This window comes from Emys orbicularis, chromosome 1 (genome assembly GCF_028017835.1).
Source record: "Emys orbicularis isolate rEmyOrb1 chromosome 1, rEmyOrb1.hap1, whole genome shotgun sequence".
NCBI classification, from domain to species: domain Eukaryota; kingdom Metazoa; phylum Chordata; order Testudines; family Emydidae; genus Emys; species Emys orbicularis.
In genome coordinates, this window is record NC_088683.1 from 269345666 (window position 1) to 269361775 (window position 16110).

Consider the following 16110-nt stretch of genomic DNA (forward strand, 5'->3'; position numbering starts at 1 on the left):
CCTTCATGTTTGCAAGCCATCTTTACCGCTTCCTCAGTGCATAGTCCTGGATTACTTCAGACTGATGGGTCTTAAGCACTGTGAAAGTGGGATATACCATCCAGTTTATTTCTGCCCTTCCCTGCCTGTTCCTTTTCAGGGATTACTCTCACAAGGAGCTTCTCCTCCAGGAGCTTCCTTCTCTCCTTCATATAGGAGCTATAGAGGATATTTCGCACTGTCTCAAGAGGGAAGAGGTTTATTACTGTTATTTCCTAATCCCAAAAGCAAAGGGAGGTCTTGACCAATTTTAGACCTGTGCCAGCTGAACAGATATCTCAAAAAGATAAAGTTTTGCATGATCACCCTGGCTTCCATTATTCTCTCTTTCGATCCTGGAGGCTGGTATGCTGCCCTCAGCTTAAAAGGTGTCTTTTTCGTGTGGTGATTTATCAAGGTCACAGAAAGCATCTCATATTTGTAGTGAAGCACTCTCATTAGCCCTTCACCATGCTACCTTTCAGCCTGTCAGCAACATCTCATGTGATAGCTGCTTTCTTGAGGAGTCTGAGTTGAAGTTTATCTTTATCTGGATGACTGGCTAGTCTAAGAGGCTGGTCCAGGACTCAGTTAATGTTCAGTGTGTATCTCCCATCCAGTCAACATTTGAAGCTACTGATCAATTTATAGAAATCTCTCCTTTGTCCAGTTTAGAAGACAGATTTTATAGGAGCAGTACTGAATTCTACTCAAGAGCTTTCCTTCCAGGCACAAAGTTCCAAACAATTTGATCTCTTGTTGCAGATTTCAAGACTTACCCAGTCACAGGAGCTCAAAACTGCATTAGGCTCCTGGGGTGTATGGCCGGCCTTGTGCATATACATAGTCAGGTATGCCAGACTGCATCTCAGGAATCTTTAAAGTTGACTGTCCTCTGGTGTTTTTTTTTTTTTTTTTTTGCCAAGTTGTCACCATCTGAACTCAGTCCTGAATGAGTATTGACTTCTCTAGATTGGTGGACAGACCCGGTCAGTGTATGTGCAGGCATTCCCTTTGTTCACCCTCAACCTTTGCTGATATTGGTGACAGATGTATCTGCCCTGGAGTGGGGGGCTCATCTTGGTCCCCTCCAAACTCAGAGTTTATGGTACTCAAAGGGTCTATCTATCTATCTATCTATCTATCTATCTATCTATCTATCTATCTATCTATCTATCTATCTATCTATCTATCTATCTATCTATCTATCTATCTATCTCAACGTCCACCTAGCCTGTCAGGCTTTCCTATCCAGGTCAATGTGTAACCTCAGAATTTGACATTACTGTATGTATCCCAGAACTTGATATTACTGTAGTTAGTCATTTTTGTGTGTTTAGCTATTGTTAGCTGGAAACCAAATACTACATAGCTAGAAATAATTTTAGGTTCTGAAAGGCAAGGTTAAAAGGTCCTTGTTTGGAGTTTTGCTAATTAGAATGAAAAACAAAAAATTAATATACCATAAAAATAAAAGGAATGTTTGGACAGTCAACCTTGGTTAAGTGCCCCTAAGTTTTATTGTTGTTATAACTAAAAATACTAAAAATGTTTTAATAATAAAAAATGAGTAGTTTGCTAAAATTAGGAAAATTAGTGACCCACTAGGGGTCACTATGAGTTATGTGCTTTGCTTAAGTTAACTATAAAAAAAATTAGGCAAATAAACTTTGAAGCAGTCCGAGAAAGCTTTTCTTTGGGTAAGGATCTGGCATCTAAACTCCCCAGCAGCTGGACAGAAGGAGGGCCCCTGGACAGAAGACTGGTTGTTGATTCCTCGTAACCATTTCAAACTTTGGGTAAATATAAATGTTTGGGATGCTCTGAACCTTCTGCGACAGTGTGTGTGTGTGTGTGTGTGTGTGTGTGTGTGCGCGCGCTTGAAACGCAATAAAAAAGTAGTTTTAGGTAAAAGCACTCTTGTTTGTACCACTCATTTATCAGACAGAGGAGCTATGTCCCCATTGATTTGTTCCTGACACCGCATGGTAACAGATTTGGTGAGCCAGTTGCCAGGAGACGTGGAGAAGAGAGGACAACTGGTACAAACGGTTTGCTGTGCAAGAGGGGAGGACAGCAAGGCAGTGTAGAAACCTATAATTTCCCCATGTCATAGTCCACAAGTCAATTTACATATACATTCCATTACTGGGACTCAGGGCTCAGGCTGGTGGCCTGGTCAAGTGAGAAATTATGTCAGAAGGAAAGGGAACATCTAGAAAGAAAGAACCATTGGAAATGGTTTTGGGAAACAGATTTACTGATGATATATAGGAGCATGGTAATGGTCTTTGGAAGCCTGGAGTCTTCACCGTCCCTGGGGTGTTCCTGCAGCTCTGTAAGCAGATGGTAACAATGGTAGTAGAGAAAGAGATAAATCAGTTAAAGGCAGAAGTAGAAGAGTTAAAGAAAAATAAAATTGAGATAGAAAAGAAAGTAATCAGAAGATAGTCAGACACCCTCTGGGCAACAAACCTGACTCAGATAGCAAATATAGTGGCACTGCAGAAGCAGGTGTGTGACAATGAGAGAGAGAGTGACGAGTTGAAGCAGGAGGTATTTGGATTAAAAAAGCAGACCCAGATAGAAGCAGGGTTAGAGCCTTACTGAAGGAATCCCAGGATAAGACCCAGGCAGGTCACGGGAATGTAAAAGACAAAGTTGTGCTCTGAGCCATGTTGGGAGAGCAGAAGTGAATAGTGACAGTGATTAGAGAAGTCGTAGTCTGTGTTAGAGGGCTTTCCATTCACCCCCTCCCATGGTTCTCTTCACGCAGACAGAAAGCAGAAGATCAGAAGTCCAAAGTGCAGGCAATGCAATATTTATTGGGGTTCCAAGCAAGCATATCCATAGCTCTACACACCAGCAGAGTCTGTTCTGTTCCCAGCTCTTGACACTTCAGAGCGTTTACCTCATGTCCCCCTTCCCAGTTCTGACACCCCAGAGCCTTGCCTGTGTCCTCATTCCCACCTCCGCCTTCTTAGCAGGCCCAAATATACCTGCAATGCATGCCTACAGTCCCACCTCTTACAATTTATGGTCATGTTCTGTTTTGGGGGTTTGTGGGTCTGGGGTCTTCATCCCACCTCTTTTGTATTCCATGGGAGGGGTGAGGAGTGAGGTTGTGCAAGGCACAGGCATTTCTTTGGTCTTTTAGTGTTTTATACCTCCCCTCCCCCACATCTCCCTTTGCCCCTCCCTACTGGTTGTTTGACCTTGCCTTGAGATGGGGTTGAGGCAATCTTAAAGTGTGCTCATATATTACACTCCCACCATGCCCTGTAACACTTTAACTGCTCTATCCCTTACCTCTTCCCATTATACTAACAAACCCATCCGGCCAGACAGAAGCAACACACACAGTGTCTTTGTTCTTTGTTCACACATATTAGTAAGGATATAAGCGTATCAAAGGTCAAACCCAAAATCCTATCCCAGGCTGACAAACAAGCCTATATACTAACAGTCTGGGGATGGGTCAGAGAAGGACCCTGGCTTGTATCCTTCCTATTATGATTATGAGAAGGATGATCCCCAAGAGCTTCCGGGCAGTCCCCATATGATCCTTTGCTTGAAACACTGGAAGAGTTACGGAAGCTCCTGCCCATAGCCTCTATAATCCAAGGAGGGGAAGAATGGGTAGAGATCAGGTCCTTCTCCCCTGACCAGGTCAGGGCAGCAGGGAAATCAGTTGGCCTGTTAAACCACAGCACGGACTTGGGATGGCTGGCAAGGATAGCTGGCACCCCCAGTCTTAACTCCGGCGGATGTGGTGGCAACGCCCACTCTCCTCTCAGAGCCAGGATAGGGGTTAGGGTACAGGGTCCCAGATGCTTTGGCCCACAGAGCCCCACTTCTTTTTAGTTTGTTAGATTTGTTGTTGTTCCCTGTATTTTAAAGTTTTTCTAGGCTTAGGTTTCTCTTCATTCCTAAGTCGTTCTTTACATGCCTCCATTTACGTGCCCCCCCACCCCTCCCCAGCTGCTTCTTTCTCCACAACCATCCCTCTCCCTCCTTCCGCTTCTTCTTTCTCCATAACTCCACCTTACTCTTCAGCTTTTTCTTTCTCCACGACCCCTCCCCCATTCACTACCCCACCCCGCTGCTTTTTTTTCTTTTGCATTTTTGTGTGTTTTGTTTTATAAGTTAACGGTTAATGCCACAACTGGAAGTATTTTTACTGTCCTTGAAAATGTGATTGCCAAGCAATAGGAATGTTAACTCTGCTACTGATTCTAATTATTGCCTTAAAAAATAGTTGTTAAAAAAGTCGTAAATTAACAAAAAAGGATCGGGCCAAAAGACTGTCATTTATTTTCATGGCCATAAGGGGAGCTGTGGCTCTGCATAAAGCAACCCTATTAAAGCAATAGCCCTCCCAAATAAGACTCTAAAGGAAGGCAAGGACCAAAGGGGAAGAAAGGAAAGAGAAGGGAGACAGGCCCTTCAAGGGTTGAGTCAGAGCCCCTAATCCCTTGCGGGTGGAAATTTTAAAAATGGCTCCTAAGGTACAAGCCAAAGGAAAAAAATAAGTGGCTTGCCCACGCCGGAACTTTTGTTAAGGTTGGCTTTGCACGAAGGAAAGACCCCGAGTACGCCTTCCACCACCTCTCCTTAAGGAGGACAGTCATCCTGAGCTCCCCTAACAGTGGCACATTTGGACACCAATGGGTAGCGGGGGAGGTTCATGGTTTATGTGGAATTTGAAGGAGGGGCGTTCAGACAGAATTTGTTGTTAAATTTAAGTGCCACTTACTCCTTAATATATACCCAGAATAAAAACCTGTTTGGACCTCTGGCTGGAGTTAAGACTTTAAGGAATTTAATGACGCAGGGGGCATTGTTCCCTTTTGCAGAAGGATTTTGTATTTGATGGGGCAAAGAAAAATAAAAAGGCAATTGGCTTAATGGATTTGGGAAGAGAAAGGGATCCTAGGCATTAATATTTTAAGGGAATTAAGAGTGCTGGTTTATTTTTCTAAAAGGGTCCTATGGGAAATGCCTCCTGGCACACCCTGAGAGCCAGTGGAGGTTTCAGCAAGCTACCAGATAGCAGCCCTTAAGGCATCTGAAAAAAGGAAGTGGCCGTCATGGCCCCCAGAAGTTCTAGCAATTGCAAAAACACACTGGTAGGTGTGGGTCTAAAATAAAATATGGTAAAATTAAAGCAGAAATCCTAGTTATAGCCCCTGAGCCCCCACCCCAGAAGCAGGATAGGTATCCAATTGATGGGCTTTTAAGCCAAGGTATTTTAGTGGAACATTCAAGCCCCAATGATGCTGCCTTTTGGCTGGTCCTTAAAAGTGATGGCAGAACTTGGAGGCTGGTAGTTGATTTCTGCCCCCTTAATCAGGTGACGCCACTGATGGCCCTCATAGTGGCTAAGCATCAGGAGGTGATGGCCTCCGTTGTAGGAGGGGCCCAGTGGTTTTCAGTTTTGGATTTGGCCAATGCTTTCTTTGCTATCCCTTTACATCAGGAGAGTTATTACAGATTTGCTTTTACCATTCAAGTTGTGTTTTGCCAGGGTCCCCATGGGCTGGAACAGTGCCCCTATTATTTGTCATGTCCATGTAATCAAGATGTGGAATGGAATGCCTAAAAAGGACAGTGTAATTTCTTATGTAAATAATATCCTGCTTGCACTTAGACCAGGAACAAAAATATAAATGTATTAAACAGGGTGTTATAAAAAATTCAAAAAGTTTAAAGTTTGGCGTTTAATGTAAGCCCCCCCAAAAGCCCAATTGTGCTCCCAACAAGTAAATTACCTTGGAGTAACTCTGGGACAGGAGGGGCATTCCCCGACCAACAAAGAGTGGGGCTGATTCTGAAACTCCAGACTCCCACAAATGTAACTGCTCTTAAATCCTTTCTGGGAATGGTTAATTTCTCACAAAATTTTATTAAGGCATTTTCAAAAAAGGCAACCATGCTGCATAAATTATTAAAAAGGGGATGGTGATGGTAAAATAAAACTGGGGCCCTCTGCAGCAGGAAGCCATGACCCAGTTAAAACAGGCCTTGGTTCAGGCTCCATCTTTAGCATATCCCTGGGTGGGACAGCCATTTGTGCTGCAACTGGCAACTACTGAGAGGGGGATGGAAGCTGTACTAAGGGTACGTCTACACTACTCGCCGGATCGGGGAATCGATTTATCGCGTATAGTGTAGACGCGATAAATCGATCCCTGATCGCTCTCCCGTCGACTGCTGAACTCCAGCGTGGCGAGAGGCGGAAGCAAAGTCAACAGGGGAGCGGCGGCCATTGATCCCGCACCACGAGGATGCGAAGTAAGTGATTCTAAGTCGATCTAAGATACGTCGACTTCAGCTACGATATTCTCGTAGCTGAAGTTGCGTATCTTAGATAGATTCCCCCTCTCCCCCTTTCCCCCCCAGTGTAGACCAGGCCTAAGAGAGAACCATGGTACAGGGCTCCGCCTTGTGGCATATGTCTCCTAACCTTCCAGTAAGGTAAAACAGGGGATTCACCTCCTGTGAAAAAAGGGTTTGGGCACTAGTTTGGGCTTTGCAGCATTGGAAATATCTGGTGAAATTGTCACCTATGCTATTAAAAACTGCCCACTTTCCAGTAAAATATGTACTCACCGGCAAAATTAACAATGGCCATATGGCCAGCCCCAGCAAGCCCTAAGCAAACCTAGGGCTAATAAATTTGCTGATCTATACTCAAAGCACAATTAAAAATTCAAAAGCCCCCCCCTCCAAAAAACCCCAACAAACAAACCAAAACACACAGAAACTGAGACCCAAATGGGTTTAAGTTAGGGTGACCAGATGTCCCGATTTTATAGGGACAGTCCCGATATTTGGGGCTTTTTTATATATAGGCTCCTATTACCCCACACCCCCTGTCCCGATTTTTCACACTTGCTATCTGATCACCCTAGTTTAAGTAAAAGTTAATAAGTTTAGCTTAAATGTTTAATGTACCTCCTGCTATATAGGGAAGGAAAACGTTTGTTTTGTCTTGTGTTTTAAATTATCCGTGTGAATGCTAGAAGATTGTGGAAACAATGCACTCCTGTGTGCTGCTTTTGCTGGCGTTTGGTGATGTGAATTCGAAACCTGTTGTGTTCAAGGCATAGGAAAACTTCCCATAAATGACAGTAAAATGTAGTGAACAATACCTCGACATTACTGCTAATCCCAACATCAGGAAGAACAAATCACTCGTTTAGGCCTCTTGAACGAATATAATCCCACTTCAGTAAAATTAAAAGGCTTAAACTTAAAGTAAATATTAGCGCGGGAATGAGCAATGTATCATGTTTTGGGTTACAAATGGTCTATGCTGGCGACTATGAGAATCCCTACCACTTCAGTGGCAACAGCACCATCCTCATGTATGCACAAGAGGCTAGTGGGGGAGCAGATTTGTTAGTGGGAGGAATTGGAGGCTATGCAGATGTGGGTTCAGTTGTTGCTGGGTGGGAACTGACAGGCTGTTATTTAATTGTAGTAAGCCCAAGTGCATTCACTTGTGGAGTGAAATCCCTAAGCAGACAGTTCCGGGAGAAAAGCCAATTCATTTTAGGCTGAAACAATCCCTTTCAACCCCAAACACTGGTTGAAAAGGTCTGAGGGAGGCAAAACTGCAAATGGTAACAAAAGGGGACCGGAAAGTTCCTTTGCCCTGCACTTTAAAAGCCCCAGGTTCTGAAAAAAATTATAATAAAAAAATGTTCAATTAAATAATATTAAAAGCAATTGGCACATTGGGTAGGGGTTCCTAATAGTGCAAATAAAATAAAATTTTAGGCGTTGCCCCTCTGAATTTATCAACGCCCTTGAGGGTATCCTTAAATCAGCTAAATTCCATACAGGATAGGGTGGCAATTCCAAAAAAAGGACCGCCCTTGCCTCTTGCAGGCTGTTGGTGCCCTCCGGGGTAATGTTTCCTTGGCCCTAGCATGCATGCTAATGCAAATGTAAATTGTTAATATGGTAAAGGACATAATATAAGATGGTATGAGTTGAATATTCCCATTAAAAATTAGAAGCATTATTTTAAAAAATTCCACCCAGACTAAAAAAAAAAAATTTGCAATCCTGGTAAAAAATGGTCCATTTTACCTATTAAAAAAAATCTGGGAAAATCACTATATTTGTCTTGCTGATGTCAAAAGCACAAATAAAATGGGTTTCCCCTATTTTAGACTTAATGTTATTCAAACAGCAATAAAACCCATAAACTACAGGGCGTGGGTAACAAAAAAGGTCCCAAAATAAAAAACAAAATTAAAAGCCTGCTTAAAAAAATAAATACACTAAAAATACCTTGCAGCCACAAAAGATATATCTAAAAATAACAAAAAGAAAAAGACATTATGCCATTAATCCATTTGCAAATAAATCTATAATTGTGTATGTGGATAATAATTGTGTGTGTCTTAAAAGTTGGTGCCCGGTGCTCATAATTAATTATTTGCATCATGTACCTCATAATCCACATGAAAACAAGTTAGGGCTGTCATATGATTAAAAAAAATTAATTACAGGATAAAAAGAATCGTGATTATTCATAGTTTTAATCACACTGCTAAACAATAATAGAATACCATTTATTTAAATATTTATTTTCTACATTTTCAAATATATTGATTTCAATTACAACACAGAATACAAAGTGTACAGTGCTCACTTTATATTATTTTTTATTTTATTTATAATATTTGCACTGCAAAAAAACAGCAACAAAATAAATAGTATTTTTCAATTCACCTCATACAAGGACTGTAGTGCAATCTCTTTATCACGACAGTGCAATTTACAAATGTAGATTTTTTTTTTTTGCATAACTGCACTCAAAAATAGAACAATGTAAAACTTTAGAGACTACAGGTCCACTCAGTCCTACTTCTTGTTCAGGCAGTCACTAACATGAAAAAGTTTGTTTACATTTACAGGAGATAATGCTGCCCGCTTCCTACTTATAATGTCACCTGAAGGTGAGAACAGGTGTTTTCATGGCACTGTTGTAGCTGGTGTTGTAAGGTATTTACGTGCCAGATATGCTAAACATTTGTATGCCCCTTTATGCTTCGACCACCATTCCAGAGGACGTGCTTCAAACAGGGTTCAAAAAAGAACTAGATAAATTCATGGAGGATAGGCCCATCAATGGCTATTAGCCAGGATGGACAGGGATGATGTCCCTAGCCTCTGTTTGCCGGAAGCTGGGAAATGGGCGACGGGATGGATCACTTGATGATTACCTGTGCTGTTCATTCCTTCTGGGGCACCTGGCATTGGCCACTATCGGAAGACAAGATGCTGGGCTAGATAGATCTTTGGTCTGACCCAGTATGGCCGTTCCTTTGTTCAGATCCATCACATAGATATCTGCCACTTGAACTCAGAGTAATTATTAGCAGTAGTAGATTGTCCTCCTCTGTGTGGATCTGCTCTGGAGAGGAATGAAACACACACTTAGTTAGGTTCCATGTTTGTACATAAAGTCTTTTACCATGTACATAGCAATCATATTAGGAAATTACGTTGGGCACTTTACATTTAGTTTAAAACATGAATATGTAGGTTTAACACATTTCCAGCTTACAGACATTTTTCCTAGAAGCTTTTCTGAATGAAGTTTTTAGAGAAATTATAAAATTCACTTCAATGAGGACATTTCTAGAATTTTTTGCCTCGGTTTACCTAGAAGTTTTTCTTGGGAGGGCAAAAAAAGCCACTTTACATGTAGATTTTTTTGCTCTGATAACACAATCCTACATTTTTTTTCACAATCACGTGTTTTCCTAAATAATGAATGTTTTACATGGTTTGTTTGCTTGAGGTAAGAATTACATTTCTACCAAACTGGTATTTTTATATAAGAGGGGAGGTGTCCTGGTCTTGTTAAGTCATGAAAATATAACAATGAGTGTATGTATGTTGTAAAATGTTCAAGCTGACCAAAAGAATTGCAGGAGCTTCTGCTTTCTGTCACCTGCAATTCTTTTGGTCAGCGTGAACATTTTATAACATACATATAACAATATGAGTGTATTTTCAAGCATCTTGGCTATAACTACTGGTTGCTATATTTTACTATTTGGTAAAGTCCCAACACGTTTGATTTATTAATGCAGTGTTTGTTGTAGCTGTGTTATTAGAGATATTAGAGAGACAAGGTTGGTAAGAGCTCTGAAGAAGAGCTCTGGGTAAGCTCAAATCTTGTCTCTCTCACCACTAGAAGATGGTCCAATAAAAGATATTGCCTCACCTACATTCGATCTATAATTTATTAATATATTTTTGCATCAATATTGATGTCAGTCCCCCACAGTATGGAAGCCTACAGTTTTTATAGTTGGTCACTTTTCACACCATGATCTCACTTTAAGGTCTATCTGAAACGTAGGAAAGCTGCATATTAAGTGTGCTGCATGTGAAGAGCATATTATCCTTGTACTCTGAGACTTGCATGGTCTTCAGATTAGTTTCTGGATGGAATTTAAAGCATTTTGACTTACAGAGCCCTACATGTTTTGGGCCCTTACAATCAGAAATATTGCTTCTCTGGGTGAAGCTGTGTTGTCAGCAGAGACATTTGAGCGTACAGTCCTCTGATTTAAAGGGGGGGGGGGGGTGTTCCTGGCAGCTTGTCTGCTGTAAGGAATCCTCAGCTATGGATCTCTTTGATCTCTCAAGGCCTGGATCTGTTAATCTTCAGAAGATGCTGCAAGGCATATTTGTTCTTCCAGGATTTTCCAGGAAGTGGTGGGTGAAGGATTTGGGATAGTTTTGGGGTTTTATTTCCTATAGTAGGCTTTTTGTGTGGTTATGTTATGGGTTTATGTGCTGATCATTGTGGACATATCAGGTTATAACTTTTGACATTATTACATGGGCTATATTGTATTGCAGCTTGGCTGAAAATCTTTATATCTTAGTTGTATTAAGGATTTTTATTTTTGCTTTTTTAAATCCTTGTATATGGCCTCAGGTTTGGATAGTTTAAATTAATTAAACATGATGATTGTAAAGTGATGTTTTATTAATTATAACATAAAATTAAAATCAGATGTGATACTTAGTCAATCATATGTTTGTTTCCTTAAGGGCACTGTTCCAAAAATCAAATTGACCCATGTGAAAGTAATCTTGGCCTTCTCTAGAAAGTTTATTCAATTATTGTGTCCCATTCTTAAAACTTCCATTGGAATGCAGTAGGTTGTTGAATAAAAGAGACTAATAGGTATATTTTATATGAAGAGTAGAAGCCCGGAGTTCCAGAGAAGAGGTTCAGACTCCAGTCATTTTTAACAAGATAGTATTTTCATTCAGTAAATGAAGCATAAGATGAGTTAATTCTGTGTTTTGTTCAAACTACTATATTTTTCTAGGAGACACAAAATAGGGGAAGTGGGTACAAGGTAACCAGTGGTTCTTGATAGAAATAAATCATGCTCTTGAAAGCAGTAATTTGCAAGAAAGTTGTAAAATAAGCTGTTTCTTTCTTCCTCATTCTCCCCCCCCCCCCCATATCTCTGTAAATATTGTTTGTATTACAGGCAGATATCTGGTCGTTAGGCATAACAGCCATAGAACTTGCAAACGGAAAGCCACCGCATTCAGCGTTGCATCCGATGAAGGTTTTATTCCTCATCCCAAAGAACAATCCACCGACACTGGAAGGAAACTACAGTAAACCCCTCAAAGAATTTGTTGAGGCCTGCTTGAACAAGGAGCCAAGCTTTGTGAGTTTTACAAATATATTCTGTTTTTCATACAAATAACATGTAGTAAAACATTTAAGTGTTTTGCATGAATTCCTTGTAAGGAGCTTTTTACACCAAGAAATTTTAGAATAGAAATCTACTGCATGGGGAGTCAGGACAAGATTTAAAAGGAAATTCATTTTTATTTAAAGCTGAATTACATTTTATAGTGATGACTGATTGCTAGCTAAAGCAACAAAGATTTTGTAATTTAAAATGTGTATGAATTGTGGAGCTTAGTACATGGAATTCTTCCAAAAAGGCCTAAATTGGGAATACAGCCGTTATGTAGAGATTTTTTTTTTTTTGTGTCCAGGTATACTAAAAAGGACTTTCACCGTGAAGAAAACTTTTAGATAAATTAGATTTAAAGCCTCAAAGTACAGTACTTCTAACATTTTTTCATAATATGTTTTACTACGCACTAGAGTGCTGTTTTTTAAAAGTGAACAGAAAAACTTATGTGGCAAGCTCTTAGTTCTTTGTTTCTCGTGTGCTAGTTTGTGATATCACCTGAACACACAGAATTGCTGAGATCTCTGTTCCCTGCAATGCTTTGAGTCTTTCTTTTTATATGTTCAGGCTTGAGTGTACATTGACTAATGTGCCACACACTAACTGTCCGTATGGACCTTGTTACTGTACAGCAAATGGGAGTAAATTAGAATATACTAGGAAAGTTTTCATGCACACAGGAGGGTCCACATGAACAATTAGTGCCTAGCATGCTAATGTGCTGTAGATTTACACCTCATCTTGCTGCACACTAAATATTCATTTTGACTTATTGTGTGACATTACAATAATTTAGTTGCAAGCAGATTTATATTGCATACAGAGTAAAATTTGCACACAGAAGACTTTATAGGTGTTCAGTTCTGACCCATATTGTTTATGCCCTCTCAAAACATGAGCGCTTAATTCCCAAAATTCAGAATGCAGAGGTTCTGTTAACATATACATTAGAACAAGGTTAGGATTATTAAAACAAAACACCCCCAAATACACACAAATGTTGACATGCCAAATTTCAAACAGATCTGATTGTCTCAATTTTAGAACACTTGGTAAAACTGACTTGAAACTGGCATGGTGCTCAACCTTTCAGTGTTGTCTGTGTGACATTGCACCCCATATTCATCATAGTGGTATCATTATTATATGATTATGACATAATTATGATGAATCTTGTACAAAATATTTCATGTGAGGTGTCTATGAAAAAGTTATGATTTGCTGAATATGATGATCCTACTTGTGTGCACGTATCATTTTTTATATCTAAAATTATGAATAGTGAGTATGTATCTGTATTTCAAATGTGGTTACAACTGGATGACAGCCACCAGGCAAGATGCTTCCAGTCTAGACAACTGATTGTGAAGGGCCTATTCAAGGTAATGGGCCATTAAGGGAAACAGTCAGCCTTAGGAGAAGCTTATCCCCCACCTGGTGAGCCTTCCTGGCAATGCTGCAGACAGCCTATGGACAATGGCTGCTCTGACTCATCGGGAGCAGGCAAGGGCATGTGACCAGATCACATGATACTAATCTCCATTTTGGTACCTGTATTTTTCCACAAACTGGGCTGGGAATTTAGTTTGGAACAAAGGGTTCCCGCCATACAGAGAAACTATATAAGATTGAGAGTGGCATCATGATTTGTCTTCACTGCCCCACAACTCAACACCTGAAAGAAGCTGTGGAAGACAAAGGACTTGGAACGGGAGAGGGGAATCTAAGCTGCAAGGCAGATGCAGGTTGTGCCTTAAGAATTTGCAAGCCTGCTTGTATCATCAGTCAGGGTGAGATATTGCTAATTCAAACCCCATGGTGAGGGTTTACGCCCCTCGTTACAGGGCAGCACAGCCTAGTGGCCAGAGTCCACAGACCTGCCCCTGGTCGCAGGGCAGCACGGCCTAGTGGCCAGAGTCCATAGAATAAGCCCTCATTGCAGGGCAGTAGGATCTTACTACTGGCTCAGCAGGGGGGGTCCTACCGAACCACGCTGAAGCTCACCGGGGGCAAGGTACCAGTCCGTCTCTCCCCCCCCCCCCCCCCCCCCCGGGTCGCTTCCTACCGGCTTGGGAGTTGGGGTCTCCCATGAATCCCAAAGTTTTCCATGGGTCTCCGGGTCCATCGCCTCCCCTGGTTCCTCCCGCAGTAGGGGTTCATGCCGGCCTGTAGAAGCCTCCGTTCCCAGCAGCTTCAAGAGTGTTGGCTGGTCCTCCGCAGGAGCTTCCCGGTTAGGTCCTTCCCCTGCGGCCGCTCACCCAGACTGAGCTGAATTCCCTCCTTTTTATACTCCCAGAGCACTTGGAGCATGCCCAGTACGAACGGGGCGGGACTTCCTCCGTCAGAGCTACTGGTCTGATGCCGTTGGGGCTAATACGGTGCCGGGCTGCACTGTCACACCCATCTATCTAATATATTAGACTTAGCTTGCGTTCTGTTTATTTTCTAGGTAAGCTTCTTTGATCTGTTTGCTATCACTTATAATCACTTAAAATCTATCCTTCTGTAGTTAATAAACTTGTTTTATGTTTTATCTTAACCAGTGTGTTTTGAGTGAAATGTTTGGGAAAATCTCAGCTTGGTTAACACAAGCTTGTTGCATATCTTTCCCACATCTGGGGGGAGAGCGAACTATATTAATGAGCTTGTGCTGTATAGATCCCTGTGCAGTGCAAGATGGTAGAATTCTGGGTTTATACTCAAGTAGGGGTGCAAGGCTGGGGAGCTGGGAAATTGGCTGGTGTCTCCTGTTTGTTCATAAGTGGCTTAGGAAAAAGAACTCCGGTAACTCAGTTGCGTGTGTGGCACCGCCTGCTATCGCGTTGGGTGATAACAGGGCCTGGAGAGGCTGGCTGAGTCACCAGCAGAGCAGTGTGAGAGAGGCCAATCAAGTGATTTGTTAGGGGGCACAGTGGTTCCAACAGCTCTCAGACTGCACCCTGGGGATGACAACACATCACAGTCTGCATTTGAGTTCTTGCACTCAGCAGCACTGCATAGCATAGAACCATGTAACATTCAAGTCCGTTGTGTGTTTGAAGGAGCTGTATCTCTTAAATCCCTTGATCAAGTGACCCCAAATTTGCACCAGTATCTCTGCTCAAGTCCTTCTATTTGCAAAGCAGTTTCCAGGCCTACCTAGCTTTGCATGTGTGGTTCAGAGCACTTTGTTAATTAAAAGCAGGTAATTTGTGTGTGGAGAAAGGGGTGTTTGTCTAGGGAGCCCCCTGACCAAATTTGTACTGCAGAGTCCCCTATGTTTATCTTTAAGAGTGAGTCAATAACTTGTCCTCCTAATGGTCCCTGTAGGACCAGGGACGGCTCCAGGCACCAGCGAAGGAAGCAGGTGCCTGGAGCGGCTAATAGAAAGGGGCGGCACTCCGTCCGTTATTGGGGCGGCACGTCCGGGTCTGCGGCGGTTATTCAGCGGCGGGTCCTTCAGTCCCTCTCTTCCTCTTCGGCGGCACTTCTGCAGCAGCTCAATCTCTCCGCTTCAGTCTTTGGCGGCAGCTCAATCGGGTTTTTCTTGTTTCTCTCTTTTTTTTTTTTTTTTTTCCCGCCGGTTGGGGTGGCAAAAAAGCTGGAGCCAGCCCTGTGTAAGACAAAACAGAAGTTTCGTGTTAAGAAAATATTTGTTTAAACAGTCATCATTGTAAAATGATTTAGGAAAATACTGGCCAAATTTTTTTTACATATGTATGCTCACTTTCAAATTTGGGACTGTATGTGAATGTTATTTTTAAATTCAGAATAGTCGACTCTCAGTGCAGAGCAAATTATATTGAAGAAAATCTGATTTAGTTAAATCTTGGCAGAAAAGTGGGAGGGGGGTCTTTTTGTTTTTTTTAATGTAGAGGTTGTATTTGTCAGTCAGCACTAGTTTCTTTCCTTATTAATTTACACGAAGTCCAAGTGATGAGCTGGAAAGAGCTCAAAACTAGCATGAAGCAGTTTCCCTGCCTTTGGTTTGATTTTTTCCCTTAATTTTAGATCAGTTTAAATATTCTGACACTATATATCAGCTCAAATTTTGGATTTGGAATGCTCGAGTCTATAATGTGTGTGTGTGTGTGTGTGTGTGTGTGTGTGTGTGTGTGAGTAGATCTTCAGATACTCCTTTTCCCAGGTCTAATGCAAATTATTATAAAGTTCTTGAAATGATTTCAGAAAGGAAAGCATCTTTTTGTAAATGTAAGACTCAGGGAAGGAAAGTATCAAGAGGTTAATAACCAAAGTTCAAATTAGTGTAGAGTAGATACGTAACAAAATCAAAAGAAAATTTTGAAATAAAAAATCTAAAATGTTAAGGGCAAAGATAATGATTATT

The 16110-nt window shown here is 41.4% G+C and overlaps 1 protein-coding gene across 1 annotated transcript in view; it reads left to right on the forward strand.

The window, feature by feature from the left end:
* The window catches only part of STK24 (serine/threonine kinase 24), a 117597-nt gene that overhangs the window by 80388 nt on the left and 21099 nt on the right, over positions 1–16110 (forward strand). The window contains exon 6 of the mRNA XM_065404914.1: positions 11562–11747. Coding sequence (XP_065260986.1) covers positions 11562–11747 — 186 coding nt within the window. The remainder of the gene's footprint in view (positions 1–11561; positions 11748–16110) is intronic.